This window comes from Terrapene carolina, unplaced genomic scaffold, assembly GCF_002925995.2.
Source record: "Terrapene carolina triunguis isolate 2854851 unplaced genomic scaffold, T_m_triunguis-2.0 Scaffold210, whole genome shotgun sequence".
Lineage (NCBI taxonomy): Eukaryota > Metazoa > Chordata > Testudines > Emydidae > Terrapene > Terrapene triunguis.
In genome coordinates this window covers 47,999,290-48,014,890 of record NW_020664561.1, presented here as the reverse complement: position 1 = coordinate 48,014,890, position 15,601 = coordinate 47,999,290, and the positions used below count along the sequence as shown (strand labels likewise).

The 15,601-nt window shown below is 46.1% G+C and overlaps 1 protein-coding gene across 1 annotated transcript in view; it reads right to left on the bottom strand.

Annotated features, from left to right (window-relative positions):
• Window positions 1-9,076, bottom strand: part of LOC113407319 (prostaglandin E2 receptor EP3 subtype-like) — a 20,529-nt gene extending 11,453 nt beyond the window's left edge. Inside the window, exon 1 of the mRNA XM_026655687.1 lies at window positions 8,152-9,076. Coding sequence (XP_026511472.1) covers window positions 8,152-9,006 — 855 coding nt within the window. The 5' untranslated portion in view covers window positions 9,007-9,076. The remainder of the gene's footprint in view (window positions 1-8,151) is intronic.
• Between the last annotated feature and the right edge of the window lie 6,525 nt (window positions 9,077-15,601).

The window sequence follows — 15,601 nt, the reverse complement described above, 5'->3', positions numbered from 1 at the left end:
GAGGTCTGGGGGCTGCCCGGCAAACCGTGAAGCCGGTAGCGCTCGGGCAGCTGTTTCGCGTGACTGGGAGGGAGGAGGGGGAATGCGGGGCGCTCAGGGGAGGGGGCGGAGTTGGGGCGGGGCTGGGGGCAGGGAAGGGGTGGGGCCAGGACCCCGTGAAGAGTCCTCTTTTTTAATGTTTAAATATGGTAACCCTACTACTGCTGTCTAATTTTAAGCGAGAACAATACAACATCACTTCCCCTATATCCTCCTTTTTTGACCAAGCCGTCCCCAGGGTCCGGGCACTGTCATCTACCTGACAATTCCTCCACAATTCCCATCATAGAGGACTGATGTCCAGGGCTTCTGAGGACCTTGCTGCTCCTTGCCTGTCCCTCACCATAGTAACCTCTGACTAACCCCATTTAGGGTTGCCAGGCATCCAGTTTTCGACCAGAACGCCAGTCGATAAGGGACCCTGGTGGCTCTGGTCAGCACAGCTGACCGGGCTGCTAAAAGTCCAGTTGGCCGCAGTGGCCAGCTCCACATGGCTCCTGGAAGCGGCCAGCATGTCCGCCTGGTTCCTAGGTGCAAGGGTGGCCAGGAGCACTCCACTCCCTACCCATGCCTGCAGTGCAAGTGCCACCCCGAGTGCCGGCTTCACAGCTCCCATTAGCCGGGAACCGTGGCCAATGGGAGTTGTGGGAGTGGCGCCTGTGGACAGGGGTAGTACGCAGAGCCCCCTGGCCACACCTGCACCTACGAGCCAGAGGGATATGTTGCCGCTTCCCGGAAGCTGCCTGAGATAAGCGCCACCTGGAGCCCACACCCCTCACCCCTCCCACACCCCAACCCTCTGCCCCAGCCCTGAGCCCCTCATTTCTGACCCCACCCCGGAGCCCGCACCCAGTCCATACCCCCTCCCACAGCCCAACACCCTGAACCAGCCTGGAGCCCCCTCCCACACTCCAAACCCCTCATCCCTGGCCCCATCCCAGAGCCTGCACCCCCAACTGGAGCCCTCACCCCCTCTTGCACCTCAACCCCAGAGCAAGCGTCAGAGGGAGGGAGGATGGAGAGAGCAGGGGGTGGGGCCTCAGAGAAGGGGCAGGGCCTCAGGGCACGAGTGTTCAGTTTTCTGTCATCAGAAAGTTGGCAACCCTAACCCTGTTTCTAAGAGATAGGCCTAAAACATAGCATTGTCCATGTAAGGGTTTATTACTGAGTTAATAATAAGAGTTTTCAAAACTCATTAACAACAGTGGTTTACTCAAAAAAAAACCCCATTAAGCCACAGAATACAAACCTCATTTTACCAAAGTCTCTACAGCATAAACAAATGATTCTGGGGAAAACTGACTTTTTAAGCTGGAAAATACTTACAAAATGTTCAGAATAGTTATTTTAATGCAATTATGATAAAAATGAGTAATGTAACTGCGGTTCCAATGAAAGCCTCTCCTTTTGGCCTATGTTTATGCAGGATGTCAGACTAGATTGGGGTAGCCAACCTGTGGCTCCGGAGCCACGTGGCTCTTCAGAAGTTAATATGCGGCTCCTTGTATAGGCACTGACTCTGGGGCTAGAGCTACCGGCACCAACTTTCCAATGTGCTGGGGGGTGCTCACTGCTCAACCCCTGGCTCTGCCACAGGCCCTTCCCCCACTCTACCCCTTCCCACCCCCTCCTCTGAGCCTGCCATGCCCTCGCACCTCCTTCCTCCCCCCCCACCCTGAGCTTCCTGCACGCCACGAAACAACTGATTGGGAGGTGCAGGGAGGGAGCAGGAGGCACTGATCGGTGGGGCTACCAGTGGTGGGAGACACTGGGAAGCTGATGGGGGACTGTTGACATATTATTGTGGCCCTTTGGCAATGTACATTGTTTAAATTCTGGCTCCTTCTCAGGCTGGCCACTCCTGAACTAGATGATCATAACAATCCCTTCTGGCCTGAAAAAAATCTCTGTATTTTTTGAGTTAATCTTAAAGGGTTAATTGCTTTGTATTCCGAAGTATTGTATGCACTAATTATAAGTGTAATCATGGCAAATACATTCCAGCAGATATTTTTTTAAAAATTAAGAATTGTTCTGCAGTGATTACTCATAATGTTAAAACTATTTATGCACCAAATTTAAGTCATCTATGCTAGGAAAAGAGGGACAAGGCAATTCTCCCTTTAATGCACATAGAAGAAATTCCATGGGAGTTAAACACAAATATCAAGGGGAAAAATATACTTTAGATTTCCTATCTATGGGCTATGTTGGGCCTGATTCTGATCTCCTTTATGATGATTTTACTCTGACACGCTACTGACTACGATAAGAGTTACTCACAATTCATCTTGAGACAAGTGAGATCAGAATCAGGCCCATTGTTCCTAGTGTGTGCCAATCTTTTTAATTATTCTAGAATTATTCTTTTTAATTATTACAAAAAAACCCACAAATTGTTCTATAATGCCTGTTCTGAACTTTGGGACTATGAATCCAAGAGGGAAACATGTTGGCATAGCGGCTACACACTGGAGAGAAGATTTATGGAACTGGGCCCCTGGAAAATTCATGAAAAGTTTCGAAGTGATGTCATTTCATAAAGAAACAAATACAACTCATTAATTCACTCTGGGCATCAGCAGAGTCCCAAGCAGTCAGACAGAAGAAATAAGATAAAACAAATGCAAAGGTCTGCTACCCAGTATGTTTTTAACTGGCCCTGCCTTTGATTTGTAAAGGTGAGGCTGGTTGCCAGTTCAGCATTCAGTGCTGACCTTTTTATAGCAAAATGTTAGAGAATCTCTTTGCCTTCTTTCTACAGCTCCCTGAATATTTTCTCATAATATAAATTATGTTTAAAAGCCTCAGATGGTCTGCCCAACTTCTGCTGTGACTGTCCCATTTCTCTCCTCGCTGCATGTAGGTGCCTCTTTTTCTCTTGGCATAGATGCATTAAGTAAAGTGGAGGGCACCCTTGCAGTACAAGTCAAATAGTTATTTAAAATAAATCAGCAAGAAGCGTTGCTACACAGTAGTAGAGGAGGGGATATTTTTTGGTGTGTGTGTGTGTGTGTGTGTGTGTGTGTATGTGTGTGTGTGTAAAGAAGAGAAAAGGCCATTTTGCTTAAAAATGTATGGCTTGGTGAAACAGACTTGTGAGATCCTTCTACCTTTTAAAGAGAGGATTGTGTGTTCCTCTGCATTTGGAAAACACCTAGCACATTTTAGGCACTATCTACACAATAAGAGTAAAAAGCAAAATATGACAAACAAAATGGAGTAGTTTGAAATTGCTTTAGCTCTGTATTCAATGTACTGTACTAGTAAACAATGAAGAAGTCATTAAATGTAGTCTTTGGCTTACTTAGTTTCCCAGTCTTTAAATGACAGACAATTCCCATGTTTCAAAAAAATGGACCTATTCTTGTCGCTTATAGCTTTCATATTACATTAGGAAAAGTAATAAAGCGGCAAGAAAAATAAGCTACCAAGATACACACAATAGGGCTTTCATAGTATTCATAGTGGAAGGAGACATCTGGTATCTGGGTGACCAGTAGAGATTCTGGCTGTATAAACACTCATTAGGGGCCAGATACCAGAAGCACTTATGCACATGACTAAATTTGCAGTTTATGGCCCTGTATTAACTGGTCAGGTTAAGAATCAACTAGTTTATTGACCGTCAAATAATTAAGGCTAAGGACAAATATTATTTTCCATTCTGGGAGTGAAATCCTGGCCTGTTGAAGTCAGCAGCAAAATTCCCCTTAACTTCAAAGGGCCAGGAATTCAAGCTTGTTAATGGCAGTGTTGGGCAGAATTGAGACTCCACAGAGTTTTGTAGCCTTCTGTATATCCGAATCTGTTTCATGGCAGCAAAAATGACAGCCACCTTGAATGTCTTTAAGGGAGAAGTCTCTGTGGCTGTTTCTAAAGCATTTAAATCTTAAATTTTAACTAGAAAAAGCCTATTCAAATAGACTTTGAGAACAGCTGCATGAACTCCTGCTACCGAACGAACAATAGTGAGTATGGCCCTGTGGGAAAATGAATGAATCCAAAGCCAGGAGGATCCTGCATAGCTCTCCTGCCTTCAGGCCCCATACACCTTGTGCAGTGGAACCACATCCGCAATCCACATTCTACAAGGCTGAGTGGGCTTCTGGATGGAAATATTCAACAAGGAAGCAGTGACAGCGGGTAATAGTGCACCTCTTCGGTCAATTCTAGCAATTGCCATTGAGCTCTAATTCACTATCATGTACTAATATGCTGCATTAAATCCTGTGAACGTAAAGATACCTTACTGCTTTGAGGGCTCACTACAGCATTTGCTCTTACATTGCTGCTGAGATGTGAGGTAAGATGATTGGTTTTGGTTTGAATTAGAAAAGGTGCAGATTTGTAGAGAGCAGGATAATCAGGATGCACTGCAGATATTGAAGTATGTATTTAATCTTTAAATATAACATTTACTGTTTTGTGAAGTGACTTGAGATCCTATTTTATTATTCATATTAGGACAAAGCCTGCTTTCCTCATTGAGGCCCTCATTCAAAAAAGCACTCAACTTTAAGCACACACTTTCCCATTGACTTCAATTTAGGATTTAGGCACATGCTTAATTTAAACATGTACTTCACTGCTTTCCTGAATAGGGATTCTTTCCTGAAACAGGACCTAAGGGTTTGAATCCAAAGCCCAATGACATCAATGTGGATTTTTCCATGAGCTTCAATGAGCTTTGGATAAGGCCATAAGTTTCTATTTAGTTTCCCAGGCAAACTCTCAAATGATGCAATTGTTCTTGAGCAAAGGCTGAGTAAGGATATTGGGGTTTGCTCCATCGTGTATATAAATTCACACTATGCCTCTGAGATATGATATTGCAAGAAAGCAATAGTTTAGTCTGCAGAAGAGAAGAATGAGGGGGGATTTGATAACAGCCTTCAACTACCTGAAGTGGGGTTCCAAAGAGAATATAATTCAGCTGTTCTCAGAGGTGGCAGATGACAGAACAAGGAGCAATGGTCTCAAGTTGCGGTGGGGGAGGTCTAAGTTGGATATTAGGAAACACCATTTCACTAGGAGGGTGGTGAAGCACTGGAATGGGTTATCTAGGGAGGTGATGGAATCTCCATCCTTAGAGGTTTTTAAGGCCCGGCTTGACAAAGCCTTGGCTGGGATGATTTAGTCGGTGTTGGTCCTGCTTTGAGCAGGGGGTTGGACTAGATGACCTCCTGAGGTCTCTTCCAACTCTAATCTTCTATGAATGCCAGCTCAGTTCTGAATACTGAAGTATGAGTCTCTGAGACTATCATGCACTTAGACAGAATCTTTCATCCCAGGATCCCAGAGTATTTTGCAGACATTAAGTAATGAAACTCACGTGTATTGTTTATCAATGTGATTCACAAACCCATTCCAAACATTATGTAAAAAGAGGATGGCCAATTAAATAAGGAGGAGACATTGGGCTAGACTGGCACCTTGCTCTCTTCCGTGAGAAAGGCAAAGCAGATAGCCCCAAGACCAAAGCAGAGATGAAACTGTGAGAGTCCCACTCTGATCCCTGGATCTTCTTTAGAAGGTGTAAGTTACACCAGCCCTTTCCTGGGCACAGTGTATTGTCTCTTTGGTGCCAGCTCAGCTGTGCTGGCCTGCATGTTGGGGAGTAGAGCCAAGGCTCTGTCCCCTCCCAGCCCCTGCCTGCCCACACCTTGTCCACCTGCGATGGGAGGGGGAGTAATTAATCATCACCTATGATACAGGGAGATCCAAGGTAGCTGCACTTGTCAACAGTAAGGGCCAAATCCTCAATCCTAGTACATGAGCCATATGTAGGGGAGATCTGCAGGGGTCCCAGTGGGGGAGGAATTCTCCCTACTAGGCCATGGAACAGCAGTGGAGTCACTGTGGGCCACAGGTGCTGGAACTAGGGGTGCTGTTGCACCACCTGGCTCCAAGTGGTTTCTATTATATACAGGGTTTACAGTTTGGTTCAATGGTTCTCAGCACCCCCACTATAAAAATTGTTCCTGCACCCCTGCTGTGGGCAGCACAAGGTGGTAGTAGGCCCCATAGCTAGTTACACCTTTTCCCTTCAGAGACATGTGCATGCACACACATTGGAACATGTCTGGTGGGCCCAGGTGCTGGATGCTCTAGCACCATTCACAATGCTATCCTGTGGGGGCAAAGTCCCCATGCTTCATAGTGTACAGGGCTACAGATATCGTCCCCCCCCACCCCACCCCTCGCAGAAACACACACATTCTACATTCAGGGCCCTCTACTTCTGAAAAGGGGTTTTTCCCAGATCAACAAGGAAGGGACTGAGCAAAAAAACAACAGAATAAGAAGAAAGGGTAAAAGTTGTGTGATTAGCCTCTTTAAAAAAAATGCTAAAATGTTGCAGTGTTTACTGTCATCACGAATTCTCTGAAAACAGCCAAAAATATGACACAGCGAACAACCCTTGAATGAAATAACTAGTGTAACAAGTGAGAGGTCGCTAACAGGGCCCAGATCAGATCATCTTTCTCAAAGCAGTGGAGTATGTGTGCCTACAAGGTTGGTGCAGAAAAAAAAGACACTTTCCCCCCTTTAACATGAGGCCCCATCACAATAAGGCTTCCAGCAGTACACACTTCCTCTCAAGATCCTGAAGATGATTGATAGCCTCAGCACTTGGTGCTAGGTTCCCTATTTCACCACCTCTAGGCTTCTCAGTGCTCCAGTGGGTAGATCCCCTGCTGTGCTTGGGTGAGCAAAAACATCCCTGCCATACTTCATAGTTCAGAGAATACAGAACTGCGCAACGTGCTCTCTGCTATCCAGGCAGCAGAACCATAAAAGTCCTGGTGTGTTTTGACCCTTTGCTAACACCAGTCTTTGGATGATGTTCTGAACTTTCAAATCCCCCATCAATCTCCCTCTTCTTTCATGTCACTCACTCCTACCTGCCTGCCAAATACATTAGTGTCCCTAATCTCTTCTAAGACCCACATTCTTCCTTCATGTTCCCAGTTTCTTTTCTTCCTTCTTTGCAAATCCCTCATTTCCCTAAACATCCCCACCTCTCTTCCCCAAACCTTCATTCTACCATCCTCCTACCCCCTTAAATGTCCAACAAATGCCCACAGCTTAGGACAGCCCCCATTCTACACAATCACAGAAATATGACAGCTCATCTAGTCCAGTCCCCTGCACTGAAGCAGGACTATGACCATCCCTGACATGTATTTGTCTAAACTGTTCTTAAAAACCTCCTATGACCAAGATTCCACAACCATCCTGGGTAATTTGGTTCAGTGCTTAACACTCTTATAGTTAGAAAGTTTTTGCTAATGTCTAAGCTAAATCTCCCTTGCTGCAATTTAAGCCTATAACTTCTTGTGCTGTACTCAGTGGATAAGGAGAACAATTTATCACCCTCTGCCTTATAACAACCTTTTACGTACTTGAAAACTGTTATCAAGTCCCCTTTGGTCTTCTCTTTTCCAGACTAAACAACCCTGTTTTTTTCTATATTTCCTTGTAGGTCATGTTTTCTAGGCCTTTAATCATTTTTGCTGCTCTCCTCTGGACTTTCTCCAATTTCTGCATATCTTTCCTGAATTGTGGTGCCCAGAACTGGACACAATACTTCCAGCTGAGGCCTTATCAGCTCCTCATCAAGGTCTTTCTGAACCTCCATTCCCCCCTTAACCTCCTCTCCAGGGGAGTTTGTCCCATATATCACACTCATCCCTGGTCAGTTCCTCAAGAGACCCTCATACAGGTCACCCCCAGCTCTACTAGCTCTCTAGGGTGAGTCCCCTTGTATATGTCCACACCCCATCCTCAGCTCCCCATCCCAAGGGGTCCTCCCATACATACCGTGCCCTGCACCTACTCCTATCCCCTGTACCTCTCACCAAGGGATCCCCTTATACCTGTATGCTCCTACTCAATTCTCTTCAACAGGGTATGCCCCCCTCCACTTGCTTATTTCCCCTACAAAGCAGGCTGAAAGTTGGGGGGACACAAAGACAATGTTTTAGGGAGTTGGATGTGACAGGTTTGCCTCCCCCCCTCCACAGCACTGTAACCGTCACCCCCATTCTCTGTAAAAGAATGCTGTGGGGTTAGCAATATCACACAGCAAATTAAAAGATAACCTACCAACAGTGGTGACCAACAAGCAAAGAGAACACACATGATCCCCAACAGCTGGACCAGTGTTTCCGTGGTGATTCTCCCCCACTGCTTGCTGGACTGAGATGCTGAGGGTTTGGTCCTGCACCGAGCCACTAAAGCTTTGATCGTGGCCAAGTTACATGCCATGGTGACGATCAGAGAGCAAAGTCCCAGAAAGGCAAAGGCTGAAGCGAAGAAGGTGTTGCCCACACCGTGGTTGTCCCCGGTGCTGATAAAACACCAGGTGCCAGGCCACTGCAGGGTGTACTGCCCTAAGCCAGCTATGGGCAGGAGGGCAAAGGCAAACACTGCCAGCCAGATGCTGAGCAAGACAGTCTTGGTCATCCTGGTTCGCATGTGGCTGGCGTACCAGTGAGGCGCTCTGATGGCCAGGGTCCTTTCTACGGCCATGGCACTGGCGATGAAGAGGGGGCAGAGGCCGAAGACAGTCATGCAGAACCCAAAGAAGGCGCACAGGTTGCCCGAGGGGTCCAACTCCTGCCAGTTCCTGCTGGCCAGATACACGGCGATGACCACGGGGCTGGTGAGGAGCTGGCCGACGAGGTCGGTCAGCGCCAGGGAGCCGATGCACAGCAGGAAGGACTTCTTCCGCGTGTTCTCCTTCTTCTGGCAGGTGCGGTACACCAGCAGCATGGCCAGGGCATTGCCCACCGTGCCCGTCAGCATCATGCTCAAGGGGAACGCCACCGAGACCGAGCCGCATCCCTCCGCGGGGCGCGCCGTGCCGTTGTCGGCTTCCCGCGTGGCGCCGGCACCGCCCCACATGCTGGCAGCGGTGCGGTTGAAGCGGCCCCACACACAGAGCTGGGGGGGCGTCATGCCGCCGGCTTGGCGCGGGAGCGGAGCCGCAGCAGCAGCAGCCCAGCCGCGGCCGCGCTGCCCCAGCCCATGGCGGGGAGCTCAGGCTCAGTGGGCCGAAGGGGCCAGCCGCCGAGCTATAAGGCAGAGGAGGCGGGGCCCCGGGGCTTCATTCATCCAGGTCTGATGGGGGGCGCCCCTCCCCGGAGAGGCTGGCAATCGGGGCGGCTGGCGGCCAGCTAACCGGCGCGACGTGCGGAGGGGGGTTGCCACTGGCTGGGTCCTGCGCGCGAGCCGCCGCGTGCCGCCCTGCCAGCCTCGCCTCGCGGCCGGTTGCCAGGGAACAGCGGTAACAGTCCGCCCAGCCCCGGCATGGCCAGCGAGGCTCCGCCGGCGGGCAGCACAGCGCTAGCTTAGCCCATGCGGGGGCAGCGCATCCCGCCTGGGGCGGCAGTACCGAAAGTGCAACGCGGAGCAAAGTTGCCACAGACCGTTCTGCTCCTGGTCACATTTTCCCTCCTACAGATTGTTCCTGCCAGGGAGCTCTGTGGGCGCGCGGGGGAGGGGGAGAGAACTCGAATCCCTCCGACCATCAGCACATCACGAGGTTTCCTTTTATTTATTTGTAATTTGGGCCGGGGGGGGACGGACGAGGGACGAGAGGGAAAGAAACAAATGAGTAATGTACCTAGAAGTGTACAGGGCTAGTAGCGCCATCTAGCTCGAAATTAACACGGACACAAAATCCATTCAGACAGCTGCTCTGTTATGTTAAGCAATATCTAGCTCCATGATTTTAAAAGATTTTCTATATCGATGCCTTCTTATTTCTGTGCCAACAAAGCGAGAACCCAACTGTTTTCTTTGGTAAACCTTAAACACTTGTAAATAAAGTCAAACTTTATTTACAAGTACCTGTATAGACCTGGCACTATAACGGTGATTATAAGAATAAAAGGAAGTGAAAAGGATGCTTTATCCTTCCCTGGAATTATCTGGTTTTAATAGCGCTTTTCCACTGCTTTCTCATGTTGAAAATCAGCTATACTGGTATGTAATTTACACCTTTACATTGTTTTCAGATGAAATCACTTTTTTTTTTACAAATTCCTTAATATTCATTGGTTAGTTAAGTACATTTAACATTAATTAAAATTGCTAGGTGCTTTTTATTCTATCCCTGCTGCTCATCTTCAACTTAAATTCACACCACAGCTGTTTTCTCTTCTTCAGGGGGAGCTATATCCTAGAAACCTTACTTATGTATAAATTGCCCTGATTCCAGCCCTTAATTTCTTTTATCCAGTACAATAGCATAATTGCTAGTGAAACACAAGTTATTGTCCTGATATAAACATCACCTCTGCGGGTATCCATGAGTATTATTGTAGCATAAACACCAATTGTTGTCATTAACATCAAGCATCAGTATATAATAGACTACTGGAGTTGCTTTGGCAAATGACAAACAAAATGAGCCATCATCTTTCTCTTTAGAAATCAAAATTTGCCAGATATTAATTCATAATATTCATGCTGCTCCTGATTCCTTTCATATCAGGTTAAGGAGGAATAGAGCAAAACTAAAAACAGGATGTGGCGCAGTCTTAAAATGTGGTAGTAGAGGAAAACATTTTTTAGTGGCGGAACTTCGTTCCCCCCTCCCCAGCCTTTGAGGCCACTTTATCATTTCTTCAGGTAAAAATCCATTTTAGCCAAACAATGGAAGTCTTAGTTATAAGTAACTAACATTGCAGGATATTGTTTTGTTACTGGAGTTTACTATTTTATTCAGATGTGGCAATTTTGAATAGATGAATAATGAATCTGGGGGGAAAGTAGTCATACAGAGTGAGTTTAAGGTATTTATTCTCCCATCTTAGGGAAGTTTGATTAGTTCTTCACTTTTGTATAAATGAAAACCTGTCATCAGGGTCCATCTTACAGGTTTAGAGTGCCATCTTAGGGGACATAATTGCTAAGTTCAGGTATCCTCACTAGCAGATAATACTTTGTCATTCAAAGAGATAAATTCAGGTTTCATTAAAAAAACAAAACAAAAAACCCCAAATTTAACAGGTTTCAGAGTGGCAGCCATGTTAGTCTGTATAAACAAAACAATTTATTAGTCTCTAAGGTGCCACAAGTACTCCTCGTTGTTTTTCCAAATTTAACAGATATTTTCATGAAAAAATGTTGAATGCAACAAACATGTTTGTAGCACAAACATTTCAGTATTCTACTAGTGATTGAGAACCAGAAAGTGGAACTGAAGATAACACAACCAGTTCTAACACACCTGCATCCAACAATCTCAAATACGCTTTACAAGCATTACATCTGAAGCTTTTTAAAGCTGCCTAATGGGTTTGGACACCCAATTCACATTAAAATTGGACATCCAAATCATTAGGCAGCTTTGAAAATCTTAGCCTAATTACACACATCTCACGGCACCCATGTGAGAATATCTATCTAATTGATATGACCCCAATAACTACAGTACCTGAGTGTCTCACCATTTTTGATGTACATCCCCCACATCATCTGTGTGAGGTAGGGCAGAGCTATTCTTCTCATGTACAGATGGGGTATTGTGGCCCAGAGAGACTAAGGCCAAGGCCCAAATCCTCAAAGGTATTTAGGCTCCTAACTCCCATGGCTTTCAATTGAAATTAGGAGCCTAACTACCTTTGAGGAGCTGGGCCTAAGTGACAGGCCCAAGGTCACATAGGAAAGTCTGTAGTAGAGCTGGGGCTTGTACCTAGGTGTCCTAAGGCTTAGCTTGTGTCCTAACCACTGGATCACCTGGCCTCTCTTGTATTAGCTCCTTTTTACAAATGAGTAAACTGAGTTCAGAGAGCAACAAATTTGTTAGTCTCTAAGGTGCCACAAGTACTCCTGTTCTTTTTGCAGATACAGACTAACACGGCTGCTACTCTGAAACCTGAGTTCAGAGAGGTCAGGGAACTTGCTCAAGATCACAAACACGTCTGTTACAGCAACAGGATTACTGACACAACACGTGTCTCCTGTTTCCCTGTCCTCTTCTTGATCTAAGGTGTGAGAAAGAGGCTGAAATCAACTTATTTTCATTGTTGTAGCTGATAAGTACAAAAGATAGAAAACAGCCTAAATTAGCTGACGGTCGAAATGACAGACTGGACCTCTACATAGAGTGCTTCCGCAGACGTGCACAGGCTGAAATTGTGGACAAACAACATCACTTGTCCCATAACCTCAGCCGTACAGAACGCAATGCCATCCACAGCCTCAGAAACAACTCTGACATTATCATCAAAGGGGCTGACAAAGGAGGTGCTGTAGTCATAATGAACAGGTCGGATTATGAACAGGAGGCTGCCAGGCAACTCTCCAAGACCACATTCTACAGGCCACTATCCTCTGATCCCACTGAGGAATACCAATAGAAACTACACCATCTGCTCAAGAAATTCCCAGCTACAGTACAGGAACAAATCTACATGGACACACCCCCAGAACCCCGACCAGGGGTATTCTATCTGCTACCCAAGATCCATAAACCCGGAAACCCTGGACGCCCCATCATCTCAGGCATTGGCACTCTTACAGCAGGATTATCTGGCTATTTGGACTCTCTCCTCAGACCCTACGCTATCAGCACTCCCAGCTATCTTCGAGACACCACTGACTTCCTGAGGAAACTACAATGCATTGGTGTTCTTCCAGAAAACACCATCCTGGCCACCATGGATGTAGAAGCACTTTACACCAATATTCCACATGAGGATGGACTACACGCTGTCAGGAACAGTATCCCTGATGAGGCCACAGCACGCCTGGTGGCTGAGCTTTGTGACTTTGTCCTCACCCACAACCACTTCAGATTTGGGGACAACTTATACCTTCAAGTCAGTAGCACTGCTATGGTACCCGCATGGCCCCACAGTATGCCAACATTTTTATGGCTGACTAGAACAACGCTTCCTCAGCTCTCGTCCCCTAGTGCCCCTCCTCTACTTGCGCTACATTGATGACATCTTCATCATATGGACCCACGGAAAGGAGGCCCTTGAAGAATTCCACCTGGACTTCAACAATTTCCACCCCACCATCAACCTCAGCCTGGACCAGTACACACAAGAGATCCACTTCCTGGACACTACAGTGCAAATAAGTGATGGTCACATAAACACCACCCTATACTGGAAACCTACTGACCGCTATACGTACCTACATGCCTCCAGCTTCCATCCAAGACACATCACACGATCCATTGTCTACATCCAAGCCCTAAGATACAACTGAATTTGCTCCAACCCCTCAGACAGAGACAAACACCTACAAGATCTTTATCAAGCATTCTAAAAACTACAATACCCACCTGGGGAAGTGAGGAAACAGATTGACAGAGCAAGACGGGTACCCAGAAATCACCTACTACAGGACAGGCCCAACAAGGACAATAACAGAACACCACTGGCCAGCACATACAGCCCCCAGCTAAAACCTCTCCAGCGCATTATCCACGATCTACAACCTATCCTGGAAAATGATCCCTCACTCTCACAGACCTTGGGAGGCAGGCCAGTCCTCGCTTACAGACAACCCCCCAACCTGAAGCAAATACTCACCAGCAACTACACACCACACCACAGAAACACCAACCCAGGAAACAATCCCTGTAGCAAACCTCGTTGCCTACTCTGTCCCCATATCTACTCTGGCGACACCATCAGAGGACCCAACCACATCAGCCACACCATCAAGGGCTCATTCACCTGCACATCTACTAATGTTATATATGCCATCATGTGCCAGCAATGCCCCTCTGCCATGTACATTGGCCAAACCGGACAGTCCCTCCGCAAAAGAATAAATGGACAAATCGGACATCAGGAATGGTAACATACAAAAGCCAGTAAGTGAACACTTCAATCTCCCTGGTCATTCTATTACAGATTTAAAAGTCACTATCATTGAACAAAAAAACTTCAGAAACAGACTTCAAAGAGAAACAGCAGAACTAAAATTCATTTGCAAATTTAACACCATTAATCTGGGCCTGAATAGGGACTGGGAGTGGCTGGCTCATTACAGAAGCAGCTTTTCCTCTCCTGGAATTGACACCTCCTCATCTATTATTGGGAGTGGACTACATCCACCCTGATTGAATTGGCCCCGTCAACACTGGTTCTCCACTTACGAAGTAATTCCCTTCTCTCCATGTGTCAGTATATAATGCCTGCATCTGTAACTTTCACTCTATGCATCTGAAGAAGTGAGGATTTTACCCACAAAAGCTTATGCCCAAATAAATGTTAGTCTTTAAGGTGCCACCAGACTCCTTGTTGTTTTTGTAGATACAGACTAACACAGCTACCCCCTGATACTTGACTAAATTAGCTCAACTCACCCACTTGCAGCACAATCCCCGTGAATGAAAAGGAAGGGGGATGGTGGTGGTCATCAGCACTGAGTGCTGCTATTTGGCTAAACTTTTTGGTATAGAGAATTCCATGATGTATGCCATTGTGTTAGATATTTGCATAGTGATACAGCAAGTCCTATTGTCCTGCATAAATATGGCAGCAAATGTGCATGAGCTCATGGAAGCCTGAGATGGGAAAGTGTGCATGACTGCACCATAATTCAGATTCTAAGACCAGGAGTGACAGTTCTGCCCAGCTTAGTGACAAATCTGATCTTCTACATGACAGAGGCCATAATAATGACCCCCACTTCCTTTCCCAAGCCCTCATCCCCTGCAATCTCATTCCTGCCGACTGCTTTTTTATTTTACCTTGTTGCCAAAGGAATACAGGGAATTGCATTTGTCTCACAACAGCACCATCCAGTGAGGTGTTGTGTTAATAACTTGGTATTTTTCACACTCATACAGTATTTCAGGGACTATTTAAATCAGCTTTCTTCATGAAAGGTGCCAGCTGATATTTGACTGGAAGTGAAATTATTTACATCAATGTACTAAATGCTAATTTTTGGCACTACATGCTATTTGTGCTTAATAGATTTATATGTATATGGGTATTCAGCTCTGCCTTTATTTTTAGCGGAATGGCTATTTTATGCACATTAATCAATCTGAATCTAACAATTGTAGTCTCGTGATTTTATCCCTTGTACAGATAAAATTAAGGTTGTCTTTCTATATTATTTGCTTTTTCTGGATGACAGTATAAGAACAAAAGTATATGCATGTAGGTAGGATTCCAGACCCACAGGAGAACAAAAAGAAGTTGGCAAGCAATAACAGATTCCACACATATTGTCAGGCCTTTTTGAATGTGAGCTTGTGTTCAGTGCAGCATTAACTCAAGGTATAACTTAAGTGTTGCCCCCAATTTGGCTTCCATGCGCACACAAACGTCTACTCTAGCTGGAATAGAAGTGCTTTCAACCTTAGCTGGCCTGTCATGGGTCTGGGTGGAAGCTGAAGTGCTGCTGCTTGAACTGGTAATATAATGGGGACACAGATACTCTGTGTTGCTAATCCAATCACTCTGTAAAGCTCGAGTGTTAGGGCTTGTCTACACTTGGAAATTTACTGAAATAAGAGTGTCCATCTGGGGGCTTATACTGAAATATCTTCACAAATCTTAATGGTGTTGGA